Raw genomic sequence first — 15,102 nt, 5'->3', positions numbered from 1 at the left:
CACATTCCCACTTTCAGCATATTAAATAAGGGGCCACAGTATAGTGAACACAACATTGAAGAATGCCTTAGCGCTTGGTGCCCCTTTGAGATGACCTTTACTCCTATCTTACGCCACAAGTCGCCCCCTGACTTCAGTGAGAGGATTCGTGGTGTAAAGTACTGTTCATTGTGAGCAAGAGCATTGCAATCTTGCTGTTAAGAATTTGCTGTTTGAGTAAGCACTGCTTTTCTAATGTGAGAGTGAGTTAGTACAGCAGCATGTTTGTTTTGCCATTTATGTGATGGGTTGCTTTCTGCTTTCTTCTTTTTCTCTGTGTGGCTATTAGTGACCAGGCTAACACATTGTGGGGTTTGTTTCACACAGTAATGAGTCAGAGCTTAGTGACTGTAATATTCACTAATAGTAGCAGCATGTTTGCTTTAAGGAAGGCAGGTTTTTGTTCTTAAACTTCCAGGTTGGATTCATGCCAGTAAATTTATGGATGTGTTATATTGAAATCACAGTCTGAGACTTTTTAAAATAAATATTCGTGTGAGGATTTTAAACAGTCTGCAAGTTGTGGAGAAATTGGTATGGTGTTTCACTCATACTTTTGTATTATTAGAAGTGATATAAATCTCAACATTTGTAATGTGCCAAAAAGCTACTTAAAAAGCAAGCTATCCTGCTGAAATGTTTTAAAAGTGTTTATTGTGGCACTTATAACTTCGAGGAATTGGGGGAGGGTTGTTGTACAAGGATCCCCTTTCTAACTGAATGTTATTGGTGTGAAATTTTAATCAGGCTAAAAACAAATGAACAGACCCTCAGCACATGCCGAGATTAGTTTCCCATGTATTGTGGTCTTAATTGCTAGCTGTTGCAATTGTACAAGTACCAGTAGGGCCTGTAAGTTGTGTTACTGGGTCAAACTAAAGAGGGAATATAGCCAGGTAGCAGGGACAGGCATGCTCTCCTAATTCAGTGGGTGCACTATAATAAACTCTAGTGCAGTGGTCCGCCAGGGCATTTATGTGCGCCTGCCTAGTAACCAGGGCTGGCCCAAGCCATTCTTGAGCCCCGGGCGTGCAGCGCATGCGCAGTGCCACCCCTGGGCGCCTGGCAGCCTCAAAAGGTTGGGGACCACTGCTCTAGTGTAATCGCAGTATGAGACAATGAAAAATAAATAGCATGATACAATGAGAGGCCAAGGCTGGGGGGAAGAGGAGTGATGATTCAGTGAGAGTTGCTCCTTTCGGTCCTGTTGTCCCCAATTAATGATGGGGTGAGAGAAACTGTGCCCCTGATTCCAATGCAAGAAGATGGATGGAGATCAGGACACATAGAGGCATCACCCTGCTACCCACTAGTAATCCAGCTTATAGAGTTTTCCTTTCAGGCCTACCTTGCAGCACACGACTTAGCCATGATCACAAAGTGACCTGGTCGGGAGCAGCAACAGTATGAGGCTGGGCAGTTTCTTGTGCAAAGGAGTGAACACAGATACACATCACTCACATTTTGCATTCTGGATTTGATGTTTTCTGTGTTGTAGTTGAAACCATGAACCCCTGCTAAAGCCAACCATGCATGATACTAGCCAGGCTCTGCCCATAGCACTTGCTGCTATCTCTTTGCATATCTGCTTTCCTGGCCATTCATCCCATCACCCTGTTGCCCTCACTACCATTTCTTGATGAAAAGGGGAAAGACATCCTACACTTGCCATTGGCCATGAGGCAGCAAGAGCTAGGAGAGTAGGAAAACCCTTTCTTGATCAAGAGGAGCAGGAGCAACAAGGGTCTTTGTGACAGCAGCATTGTTTACAACATCTTGCTGGCTTCACTCTCCTCCAGCTCTGAATCAAACCACATAGTTCAGCTACTTGACATGGCTTTAACTCAGAAGCTGCAGTTTTAATTTCTAGTGCTTTTTGCTGTGTTTGATTAGTGCCATCCATGTCAGGAGAGATGAGGGAAAAGATGGCAGCTGGTGCTTAGGTTCCAAGCCTGATTGTATTGAGATGTAGCCTTAAAAATAGGATTTAACCCTTTTGTTTAACCAGATTGTTTTAGTTGTAAAAGATTTTAGGTTCTAAATTTGGCACAATTCCTTTTCAGAGGAAAATTGAATTTTCTGGGTGAAACGGTTTCCATACGTTACTTAATATTTTTTAATTTAATTTTTTTAAAACAATTGTCTAGTTTTTTTTTTTTTTAAATCTAGTCAGTCATGTCAGCCAGCAGCCACTGCTCTCCAGCTGCCCAGCTCTGAAGGCAGCACCTCTACCAGCAGCAGTGCAGAAGTAGGGGTAACAGTTCTGCAACCCCTCCTTCAATAACCTTGCAATTACCCCCTCCCATCCAGACAATTCCTTTTTGTGTTAAGACCCCTACAATTATGATATCGTGACATTTCAGATTTAAATAGCTGAATCATGACATTTATTATTTTTAAAATCCTATGACCGTGAACTTGACCAAAATAGACCATGAATTTGAACTAGTCGTTAGTCATGTCAGTAGCTCAGTCATTCCTAAGCAGTATTACTATGACTTCTGAGATCTAAAGTAATCCTGACCTCGTCTCTAGTTAATTTGCATGTTGTATTTTTCTCTAGATACGCATACTACACTTATTGCTGTGATGTTTGGGCACTGTAAATTGTAGAATTAAATAAAATAAAAGATGTGTGTTCCTTGCCACTCCTCTGAGTCTCCTTTTTGTATGGGGAGCTAGAAGTACAAAACCTTTGCTGATTATCCAGTATCATACTTCCAGTCATCTTGCAAGTTTTTGGACCATAAACCAAAGGAATTTTATTATTATTGTTCTTGGGTTTTCTGCTTGCTTAGTTTCAGGTCTAAGGACCTGCTGGTCTTATTTTGACCTGGAATTCTTCTTGAATCTTAGTAGAAACCCAAGACTTACTGGACATAAAGACAGTCTACCATCAGCTCCCTAAGGATGTTGTCTTTCCAGATCAAGGTTGAGGTATATTGATGGAGTAAAGTGGAGAAAGATTGCATTCCAGCTTCCTGTTCTGCACTGGTTCTGTGCATAATGCTAGGACTTGAGTCCTTAAAACTGTCAGTTTGATACGTTCTCAGGAATTTCTTTTTTGTGTATTTACCACTACTAAAATATTATGGTATAAATCTCAGGTTTAGATTCTTGTTTCAAGTAAATCACCTTTTAAAAATATATGTAATACCTTGGAAACTACATCTAAGAAGGCCATAAAGTCAGAAGGGTTTAATTATTCAGATTTTTTAACAGTTTTGTTTATATATTATGTAACATTCTTGTAGCTGTTTTGGTTCCAGAATATTATAGACACAAAATGTGTGATGTAATATATTTTGTTGGATTGTCTTCTGTTTGATGAAAACAAACAAGAGCTCTTCAGATCTGGGAAATATACATAAGCAACATAAGTTTGGTCCCTTGATTTAAAATATAAATAATATATTAATAAATGCAACAGATTACAAAGAAGATGTGTGAGTACAAAAATAGTAATTTTCATTCACTATATAACCTAGTTTGCTTTTACAAACCTCTCCTTTAAATAGCAGTATCTTAAAGACTAATTGCTCCTTCAGAAGTTTATCCTGAAAAGAGGAAATAATTATCTGATTTACATCAGAGCATGCTTTTAAGGGGTGCTTGTTTGGCAGAAGAGTAAACCTCATAAATTAGTCTGAGTAATATAAACTTCAGTTGAGGGGTGGTATACCTAATGCTTTGTAAGAAAACACTTCTTGTGATTGTCTACTGGATTTCTGTGAAAACATTTGTCATGACAGTTTTGGGATCACTTATTTCCCCTCCCCCCCTCCCCCCCCCTCCCGGTAACCAATTTAATTGAGAAATGAAGCATAAAGACAATAACAGGATGTTGGGATTTTTATGCTCCAAATAGTCATTAAAATCCCATAATAAAGCCTGTTTTATTAATGCTGAGACATAAAGGCAAGCTTAACAAGGGAAAATTTAGATTGGCTAACATGATAATTTTGCATTTTTACTATTGAGCAAGGAAACTGCAAGTATAACTCTCCATACAGCTGTCCTTTTGACCCATGTTCTTGGAATTCTCTCTCTTATTTCAACTTTAAAAGCCGGTAATCTTGAATCCCAATTTCTCTTCTTAGCTCCATTTTTAAAGGCAACTCATACAGCTCACCGTGTCTGAGGTTATTTTTTGTTGGGGGGGGTCATCTACACAGGTGCTAAGACTAGTAATTTTCCAAGGCTAGATAAGCATTACATGTTGGTATTTCATGGTGCCCAGGTCTTTGACAGACTTCATTCTTATTTTGATTCTGCCTCTTCAGAAATCCTTATTTGGCTTCCATATTAGCCAATCCCTCTTAAAAGGGAGAGTGGCAAGGGACTAGCAACATTACATTCTTATCTCGAGGAATATGATCGTACTATTCCCATCTTCCATTTTCCTAGGCATCCTTTCCATTTCACATTCAAACACTGCTGCCTTAGGTTGTCAAAACTCAAATAACTCTGCTTTCCACTGCAGCCATCAGCCATCTTCACCTGCTCCCTCCAACCTTGCCCTATTCTCAGTTCCCTCTTTGATTCTTTCCCATTTCTGTGCAGCATGCATCTTCCTGCTCACACGCACACATGCTTCTCCCTTCCTCTCTCTAATTTCTCCAGCACAGAGGAAGCCCAGTAGAGCAGTGTGGTATTCCTCTCGTTCCTAAGAGTATGCATAAAAAGCAAGTAAACGCCTGTGACTGACATGTCCCCTCTGACTTGGGCTTGCAGGGCTTCAGCTGTCTCAACTGTTTCATTGCTGTGTGGGCTGCCTGGCTCTCAGACCCTCCTGCCTTGGAGGGAATTGTGTGAAGGTGTGTGTACACACGTGTTCCAGAGTTTGGGTTCCAGCACAAGCCCAGAAGTTTGTCAAGCCCAAGTTGGCTGGCATGGGCCACCCATGGTTTTTTTGTCTGTGTATGTAGATGTACTTTAAGTGCTACGTGCAAGGGATGAGAGAACCCCATTTCTTGGATTCTGCAGGTCTGTCTTTGTTCAGCAGGCTTCATGGGAATCGAGCAAAACCAGAGTGGCGATAAGAGGATGTAGAGCTCTTGAGCCCATTCCTGTATGTCTCGTACCTGTTTATAACAGCAGCGTAAGCTTTCATTTGGTTCCCAGAGATGGGGGAGACATGTGGCTCTCACTTACTTAATGCAGGGTTACAGTTAGTATTAAGGGAAATAAAAAGCAAATTTGTATTGATATGATTAATCTGTTTAAGCATTTTTAAATAAAGGATGTTAAATTGTGGTATGTAACAACGTGCTCAGAGTTTTGCAGTTTCATGGCAGTCGGGAAAGTACTACATTTCGCTTCTATTACCAGTTTAATTACAGTGGTTAGTAGCTGGCTTTGTGATTTGGTTTTGCTACAAGGTATCATATGGTTTGCAAGTGTGAGCACGTAAAATAATTTATTAAAATAACTTCAACTCTTGCTCTTAGTTAATTATGTTAGGATGCTGTAAGTCAGGAGAGGCTAGGGCTGTGTGACTGTGGAAAAAGTTTTTCATGAAAAAGTTTGTGTGGAATTCATCTAACTCTATTCATCCTACGAAAACTGATCTGAGCAGTCTTCACTCTATACTAGACCCATAATGTGCTCTCCGAAAAAACTGACATGCCAGGGGAACAAACTTACTGTACATGGAGATTTATAACTCATTTATTGTCTGGTGTCAAAAAAGATAGATTAAAACCCAGTATATAATTTGAAGAAAGTGTTGAGAAATACTGCCTTTCAGCAATTTCACTTATTAATATGTTTAGATTGATTCCAAGTGTTAATCATTGAAATTTCCTCCATCCTGTGTTTAATAAGCTATTACACATCTGAATAAAAATATGAGGTATTTACATGGTCACAGACTACTGTGCTATCCAAAGGCCTCACAATTGATTTATTTATCCTCGGCACCCCTCTAAGGTAAGGAAGTCCTATTATTTCTATTTTACAGATGAGGAACTAAAGCACTGAGACATTAAATGACTTGTCCAAAGTCACACCGGAAGTCTATGGCAAAGCAGAGACTTGAATCCCGGTCTTGACATTCCTAAGCTAGTACTCCGTTCTCTGTTTGTGTTCCATGCATATACATATTACTTGTCATTGTTGTACATGGTTCTTTAAGATCATGCAGTCCAGATTGAGGTGGTGATAAAGCAAGAAAACACCACTAGGAGCAAAATAAGCTGTGAGAAGGACAACTGCTAATGAAACAGTAATGTTTAAAAAAGAGATCACATGCTCATTGTGTATCTATTTCGTGTCGTTCCTGTTTCTTTGTTTAATGTGGTCAGGCAAGAGAGAGGAAATAGACAACGCTGAAGCTGAGATTAGTCTTGGAAAGCCACACCAAAAAGTGAGTTTTGAAAGAAGGTGTTTGGAGGTCTAAAAAGGGCACCTGGCACATAGGAAGAAAGGTTACTTCAGAAAATGAAATGGGCATGGAGTTTTGGGTTGGTGGAGAAGATGAAGGGATTTGTGTGGAAATCTGTAACTTCTTGATGATCTGGTGTGTTAACCAGTCGTCAAAATTTTGCTATTATGGTTTGATATCAGCAGATTCCCTTGATGTAATTACACTCAATATGCATCAAGACTATGTGTTTTTCATGAATGTGTGTTATCCTGAGAATCCTGCCCACATTCCAGTTTGGATCATTACACGCTGTATTAGCTATATCTAGCTAAATCCCCATTTAAAGTGTGTATAGGGTTCTTCACTTCTTGACCTAAACTGTAATATACTTTGTACTTTTAAATAGCTATAGTGTTCTACCTCAGATGAGGTTGTATTGACGTGTTGGATGAAGTGAGCCCTATATAATCCATCAAGCTCCTTAGGAGTCCACAGTAACTTGCAGGCAGCAAAAAATATTACAGGATGGATTACATTTTGGTATCCTATTTTAGATGCTCATAATTTGTCCTAAAAACATTTCCATGTTTCATCTAATCAAAAGATAATGCTCATCTCTTTTGTGGTTTGGCCAAGGGCTAAAGAAGACAGGTAGTCCTTTCCCATTTTAAGAAATACTAATTTTTTTAGTAATAGAGAGGTAGCCGTGTTAGTCTGATCTTGCTAAAACAAAAGGAAAAACTATGTAGCACTTTAAAGACTAACAAGATGGTTTAATAGGGGATGAGCTTTTGTGGGTCAGATGCACTTCCTCAGATCATATGCTTATAACACAAAGGGCTCTATTTGGAAACTTTTGATGAAAGTCTTTCTTAGTAAAGGGAGTTTAGCAGCTCAGCAAGGTTTGGGAGGAACAAATTTAGTAACAGAAAACTTTTCTGAGTTACCGAAATATTTGTAAACATGCTCAATGGGCTAGCAGTCTTAATCTTGCCTCTCCCATTTGTGACTTACTATACAAAAATAGGGCGAACTGTGTATTCTCTCTTTAATTATTATAAATATAGGGACAGGTGATATTAGTGGGAGAACTTGCGTGAGGGGAAATTGTCACTACAGGAGGCCCCCGACTTGCGACCATCTGAGTTCTGACCCCCGGCACTTACAGCCATTTTTGTAAGTGCAGAAGGGGCTGGAAACCCCCAACTTACATCCTCGGCCTGCATTTACGACAGCGCACAGCACTTACCGTAAATGTGGGTTCAAGTTATGACACCCCCAACTTGTGATGCTTCCCCCGGAACCAATCGCATTGCAAGTCAGGGGGCCTCCTGTATATCAGAACAAATGCAGCAAAACCCAAAAATTGTATCATTAGTAGATGGGAAGTAACTGGTTTTTTAAAAAAGTAGATTGCACTGTTTTTGCAAAATTTTGTGGCATTTTGTAATTGTTTCAGTTAATTTAAAGGTATGTACATTCCAGCTTCTTCCTTTATAGCACATCTCCCCGTACTGTTTCCATTTACATTCTTGTGAAACTTATTTTACCCATATAGAACAGGTTCATATATTAGGTATAACCTAAGATTTTAATGTGTCAGTTCCTCTCACTGCAAGTTTTTCAAAACACTTAAGTATTTGACTCTAGAAAGCCCAACTGTATTTGATTGTTTAAACTTTACCCACATTGTTATATGCTGTACAGCAAGAAGGAAAGTATGCATGAAAACAAAGTCTATTGTAAGTGAAGTAAAAATCTACTTACATTTCAACAAGTAGTGCTTGGTGACTCAGTAATCTTGTTTCATTCAGTTTTGTGCTTGAAGGGAAACTTAGTGTCCCCTTTTGGGGAGGAGATGGGTCAGGAAGGAGACTGTCTCTGATTCGTCTCCTGGGGTTTGTTTGCATGGTGGTATATTTGCCTTCCTTTGGCACACATGGTTTTTGGAAAAGTGAAATGAAGATTAATTTGACGTATATAGGCTACATGTGGAAGGAGAGGCCATGAAACAGATCCAGACACAAAGGACTCAGGCCAGCGTTAGGTCCTACAGTTCTGATCCTTCAAAAATAATTATTTTCTTTTCCCCACTTTAGGAGACGTTGATCCAGCAGCAAGTGTCATTTCATTAGGTCCTGTATCTCTGATGTTGTGGATAGTGGAATCCTCCAGCAATTAAATGAGAGCCGTGGACACATCTCAGCATGTCAGTCTAGAGTTCAGAATCGAAACCTGGGACAGGCTGGAGCCGTGGGGAAGAAACACCAGCCTCCACTAAAAACAGAACAAGTGGAAGCTTCCAAGTCATGGCCTACAAAAAAAAGCATTTTGTTACAGGAACCGTGTGAGGGTTAATCTTCTCATGAGAATGGAAGTAAATAAATGAGATGGTTAACTTGACCAGTGAGCAGTTCAGTTACAACGAAGAGCAATTAAAAATAAGATGGATTACACTGGAATGGAAAGGGTTTTGATGGCTCAATGTGGGGGAAAAACTAAGAAAGTTCTAAACCCAGTGGGAGTTATATTATCTCTGAATAGAGCATTCTGTGGCAGAAGAATATTCATTTGGGGGCTTCAAGTCTGCAGTAGAAAAGTGTAGAGCAAGCAGTAAAATCTTATTACAAACCCTGATATGTAGGACGATGAAATTATGATCAATTACCAAACATCAGATACTCCACAGAGGGAAGGCTTTTGTTTTTTAAAAGGAATAGATGGGAGGGGGAAAATCGAACCGAGCCAAGGAGTTAAAATTGCCTGTTAAGGTTAAAAACAAAATGTGAAGTTTATTAACACAGTGTTTACCCAAATTGCATAGAACAGCCTGACACCAGCCTAAGAACAGGGATATAGTTGAGCCCATTGTAAGTATCATTGAAAACCAAAATGTGCCAGTCAGCATGACAGAAGGACATCAAGGAGCAAATCCAAATGTTTTGTTGACCTTCACAGGTAAATAAGCCTTTGTGTCTAAAAAAGAGAGGAAGAAAAAGTCTGGAAATAAATAGAATTTTTATTTTATTTTTTCTAGGTAGAAATGAGGTTTCTTGGTCCATTTCTGGCAATCTGTTATTTATTAGTATAGTTGTGGTTTTTTGTTCATTTTCAGGTAGGTGTAGTACATTCAGTTAGAGTACTTCTGTATGCTACTACTCAATTAAATCTTTTTTTTCTAGCTCTTCTAAAATTCTACCACTGGTTTGGTTTATGCATGTAGAATAAAAAGACTTGTAAAATTGTAACATTTCACACAGAAATGCCGCCCGATCTTCACCAGCTTCAGAAATCTGACCTTTGCCGATGCTGCAATAAAGTGTTGTAATTTAGAATTAGTGTCTGTCTCTCTTCAAGTTCATTTTGAAGTGAATGATTATCAGAAATGATCATACTAATACGTTATGTACTGTGTGCCCTTGAGAATATTTTTAGCCATTTCATTTATTTAAATGTCATAAGGAGTATATGCATTGTACAAACATGAGATGGTTCTTGCTCCCAACAAGCTGAAAAACTAAATCAAGCACAGATAATGAGATACAGTCTTCATTCATACAGCCTGAATTTCCTCTGGAAACTCTCTGTCCTCTCCTCACTCCTAATCAGTGTTCCCTCTAAGATTTTCTATCTGTGAGCAGACTGAGTTTTATCATGTGAACCAATATTAACGTCACATACACTTGTTCGGATATTTACAAATTGTAAATTGTTCAGTAAGAAAAAAATACTAAAAAAAGGGATAATTAACAAGGCTCATGACCCTGCACCCACCCACCCTGAAAACCACCCAGCTTGGTATATTATTCTGCTATAAGATGTCTCTGTTGACTGTGCTGAGTTCCGGGCAGGGTGTATTGCCTGGCGAACAAAGGCCAAGAGGCTTGACTCTCTAGCTGTGTACAAGCTGTTTTGTGTGTATAACTGTGGCCATTTTCTTTAATAAATGTCTCCTTCTTAAGCAGGATAGATATGAAACTATGCTGGTCTAAACCCACTATTTTAGTATCCAAACAAAGTTGGAATTAGAGCTATGTTATTGCATGATTACTCACTGCACTGTTAGATCCATTCATTCAAAGTTAATTTTACTGAACTTGTAGCTCATGTGATTTTCTTTTTTCATAAAATCAAGTTGAAATTATTTTAGTAATAATAAAGTATCAGGAAAAACATTCTCATGGTAAGATCTATTAGACTAGAATGTATCACACACAATTGGCAGGACAGATCTGGCCCATTTGATATATCTATTTGGCCTCCATGGTATACCCAGATTTTGCAGAATCAAAGCTTTCCTTTATAAAAAAAAAAAAAAAAAAAAAAAAACTTGTGTTTTGCAAATAAAATTATCCAAATGTGAGCCAGTTACAAACTGATAAAGTGCTTTCTTTCTGAGCCTGCTGGGGACCTTGTAACAAAGACCTTGAGAGGCATGAACTCCCCTTTTAATTGCATGGGGATATTAACTTCAAAGAGTAATGAGATTTTAAATGTTGTAATTAATCCTTTGCAGTGTTGTTGTGGTCATGTTGGTCCCAGGACATTGGAGATATAAAGTGTGTGAGGTAATATCTTTTATTAAACCAACTTGTGTTTGTGAAGGAGACACGCTTTCGAGCTTACAGTCTAGTCTATAACCCACTAATCCTCCTATGGACTATGATTGCAGTGTCTTGAATAAATGTCTATCAGGGATGGTCTAGACAGTATTTGGTCCTGCCATGAGGGCAGGGGACTGGACTCGATGACCTCTCGATGTCCCTTCCAGTCCTAGTATTCTATGATTCTATGAATAGTCCCTTGCAGCATGTGTTGTAAATTCTTTATTCTAAACGGTCTGCTCCATCTTGTATTTAGTGCTGGCGCCTTGAGCACTTTTCCCAGACCTAATGAAGAATTCTCTGTAAGCTCAAAACTTTGTCTGCTTTATGGCTTCATGAATTTATGACTGCTTTATCTCCGATCGGAGTCTGCAGATGTTACTGATTGAGAACCACCAGTGCTCATATTTCAGTATGAATACAGGACAGTTTGTGTTTGCTATCAGTGAGCTCCAATATAATTCAAACTAATAGTCTCCTAAAAACTGAGCTGAGCTCTCCATTACTAGGAGCATCCAAACTTGGGAAGAGATAAAGCGTTGTATTTGTCCTGTGTGCATGTGATGTTCACCAGCGTGCAGTCTAGATGGTTGAACAGCTGTCCCCCCTCAATTCTCCAACTTGGGAAGAGACCTTTTACATGGCCTTGTTGTAAGAACAAGCACTCCTGCAAAATCACACCCAGGTGAATGATATGAGTATTCTAGCCAGGCACTGCTGACTTACATTGAAACTAGCAAATTCCCAGTCCCAGACCTGTCCCCAGAAACGCGTGCCCTTTTTTACCCAGTTCTCTCTAGGACAGTACGAGCTCATAGACAGTTTGTCAGTTCATGAATTTAAAAAAAAGATACGCACAACCCCTGTTAGCTCAAGTGGAGGGTCCTAAACATTTCAAACCAAACATACTGGCTTAGTTAAAACAATAAAACAAGTATATTAACTACAGAAACATAGATTTTTAAGTGCTTACAAGTAATGAGGCAAAGTCAGAATTGGTTACAAAGAAATAAAAAGTAAAACAAAGTAAGACCTATTTAACAAAGCTAATTGAATGTAAAGCAACAGAGTTTCTCTTGCCATATGTTCACAGCAGTCTGGCTGGATCTTTCACTGTGGAGTTTCCCCCAGTTCAATTCCCTGCTTTTGTCTTTCAAACCTTGTTAATGCGATGAAGAGAGATGAGGGGAGCGAGGTGATTTGTGCCCTGTGTTGTCCCTTCTTAAAGCATTTCTTTTCTGTCAGAATCATCACTAGTTGGGTTCAAGTGACAGCAAGTCACTCTTAATTTTTCACAGTCTCTTTCACTATGCAGACAGCTGGCTGAGCTGCTGGTCATTTCTTTGTCTCTAAGGCACTGGTCTAGGCTGCTTCCTCAGATTTGGAATATGTCTTACGAACATGATACAGAAGAATTGTATAACCACATACAATATCGCCAGATATATTTTACCAGGAAAATATTTAGCAAGTTATGAATTTTCAAAGGATACCTACTTTAGAAGGTCACAAAATCCATTGTAGCCTTGTAAAAAGTATGAATATGATGGTACAGTACATAGGCACTGAATTTTATTTTCCCTGGGGGTGATCTGCCCTGGGATCCCATCTCCATTCCACCTAAGATGGTGCCCTTGCTCCCCCTCTTCCTGCCTATGGCCCCTACCCATCAACCACTTTCTGCTCTCAACCCTCCCCAAACCACCAACAGCTGCTGTCGCCACTTCCCATGTGGCAGCTCAGGTCCTGGCTGCCAGAGCAGCCACTGCCACTTGTTATGTGGTGGCTTGGGCCTCGGCCAACTAGTTCCCACTGCTGCCCACCGTGTGGTGGTTCAGGCCCCAACCCCATCCACTGGAGCAGCTGCCTCTCTCTGCAATGTGGCAGCTCTGTCCCTGGCTTCCAGAGCCCCCGCCGCTACCCACCACACAGCAGCTTGGCCCTGGCCATAGGAGCAGCAGCCATCACCTGCCATGTGGTGGCTAAGGACCCAGCTGGCAGAGCAGCTGCCACCCGCCCATCATGCAGCCCACCCTGGCCGCAGCTCCAGCCCTAGGGAAGGACTGAAGCTGAGGCCAGAGCCGTGTGGTGGCTGCTCAGCTGCTGCTGGTGCAGAGCCGCCACCCCACATACAGCTCTGCCCCGGAGCAGCCGAGCAGCCGTTGTACGGCCCTGCCGAGGGGGTGAGTGGGCCTCAAATTCTTGGTGTGCGCCCATGCAGCTTAGAGGGAACCCTCCTCCTAATCTATTTGTAGAGCCTTGCATGGATATAATGTTTTGTATTTGAATCTGTATCCGCAAAAACGAGCCATTGATAGCCGCCTCTGCAGGTGTGGATACCCGCAGTTATAAAGTGGATATCCGCACATTTGCAGGGTTGTAGATATAAAACTTGTATCAGTCTATGAAAAATTGGCCACTGATATCTGCATTCATATCCGTGGATACAGATACATGTGGATATAAAGCAGATATCTGAATTTGTAGGGCTCTCTACTTACGTTAGAGGGATGTCGTTTTTTTTCAATTTCCTTGTGGAGAGGTTAATCAGTTTTTCAGATCTGTATATTGACTGAACACAATCCTCAGAGTACTGATTACAATTATATATCAAGTTGGTAAAATATTAACAACTTACTCTCCAAAGATACTGAAAAATTAGAGTAAGGAAGAGCAACAAAGTTAGGTTGATTGTGCAAAGCTATGAAGAAAGGCTAAAATAAAGAAATTACAGATAGTGCTAGGGATTAGCTTGCCTGTCATTTCCAAAGAAGAGGTTCTTATTTTCAATAGCTTATAGAGATATTAAAAATTATGTATTAGAGTAACCATGTAACCACTGAAAATCTCAGCAGTTACTTGGTTACCCGCTCTGTGGGCTCTGCAGTATAAAGCAGCTAAGCATGGTTAAACAGTCATTTACACTCAAACAATCCATAGCTGCTTATAATTTTGTGAAGCTTTCATTCGTTCAGTCTGGAGTTTTCCATTTCCGATATCTACCTCAGGCTGAATATTTTGGGGAAGTTAAAGGAAAAAATAGTTTCAGACATTTCTGAGAATATAGTTGGGGAAAATACATTGTACGAACTTTTTTTTTAATATGAGCAAAACATTTGTGAGAAGTTTGTGCCTTCAAACTTTGAACCAGGGGTTTTAGATTTGGCATGGAGAGTTGCATAGGTGTCAGGAATGTCTCCTCCCCATATGCTCAGTAGAGTCCTGTTAATTTAGTCTCTAAATTTTGAAAATTCCATCAGTACTGTACCGCATGGCTGCAGGAATAGAGCAGGACTTTCCATGAAATTGCTGGACTCAGCTGTCAGGGCTGCTGTACTCCCCTCGAGTCTCAATGCTCCCCATCCTGGTGTCCAGGCAGCCTGATTCACGTGCAGAGCAATAATGAATGTGAAGGGAGAGAAAGATTCAGTGTGAAAGTCAAATGGAGAAGCAAAGGATTTGAAGGAAAGGGGTTGGAGCAGGAGTGGCAAGCAGGTATGTGCAAGGACAGATGGGAAGAAGTGAAGTAGAGGCATGAAAAATTTGTATCCATATCTGTATCTGCAGAAATGAGCAGCAGATATCTGCACCCACACCAGCGGATGCGAATACCCATTAGGGATGTGACTATCCGATAAGCAAAAGCTTTCAGAAACAGGCCGCAAGTAGGTGGAAGAGGAGGGGATGCTGGGGGCAGCCAGCTTAAAAGCCAGTTCCCCCCCAGCTCCGTGGGAGGGGGCAGAGGTGCAGCAGTGGTGTTCCACCTTTGAAATGTACAAGAGTCCCCACTGGGGCTCTTGTGCTTTTGAAAGCAGAAGCACCATGTGGAACTCGGGGCCAGCGGGGGACTTTTAAGTCTTTGAAATGTACTAAAGTCCCTGCTGAGGCTCTTGCACATTTCAAAGTGGAAGCGCTGCATGGAGCCTGGGGTTAGCAGGCTGGCCCTAGACTCCACGTGGTGTTTCAATCTTTGAAATGCACAATAGCCTGGGCTGAGCGGACTTTTGCTACATTTCAAAGCAGAAGTGCCCTTCTTGACTGATCTAACAGTCAATGGAAATTCCATCGACTATTGAATTAGTTGATCTAATT

General features: G+C 40.5%; 1 protein-coding gene across 4 annotated transcripts in view; it reads left to right on the top strand.

Annotated features, from left to right (window-relative positions):
* Nucleotides 1-9,745, top strand: part of UPF2 (UPF2 regulator of nonsense mediated mRNA decay) — a 138,470-nt gene extending 128,725 nt beyond the window's left edge. For all 4 annotated transcript variants that reach the window (XM_075926009.1, XM_075926008.1, XM_075926010.1 and 1 more), the window contains one exon: nt 8,506-9,745. In XM_075926009.1, coding sequence (XP_075782124.1) covers nt 8,506-8,515 — 10 coding nt within the window. In that variant the 3' untranslated portion in view covers nt 8,516-9,745. The remainder of the gene's footprint in view (nt 1-8,505) is intronic.
* The last annotated feature ends 5,357 nt before the right edge of the window (nt 9,746-15,102 follow it).

This window comes from Pelodiscus sinensis, chromosome 1, assembly GCF_049634645.1.
Source record: "Pelodiscus sinensis isolate JC-2024 chromosome 1, ASM4963464v1, whole genome shotgun sequence".
Lineage (NCBI taxonomy): Eukaryota > Metazoa > Chordata > Testudines > Trionychidae > Pelodiscus > Pelodiscus sinensis.
This window is presented reverse-complemented; position numbering and strand designations above follow the sequence as displayed.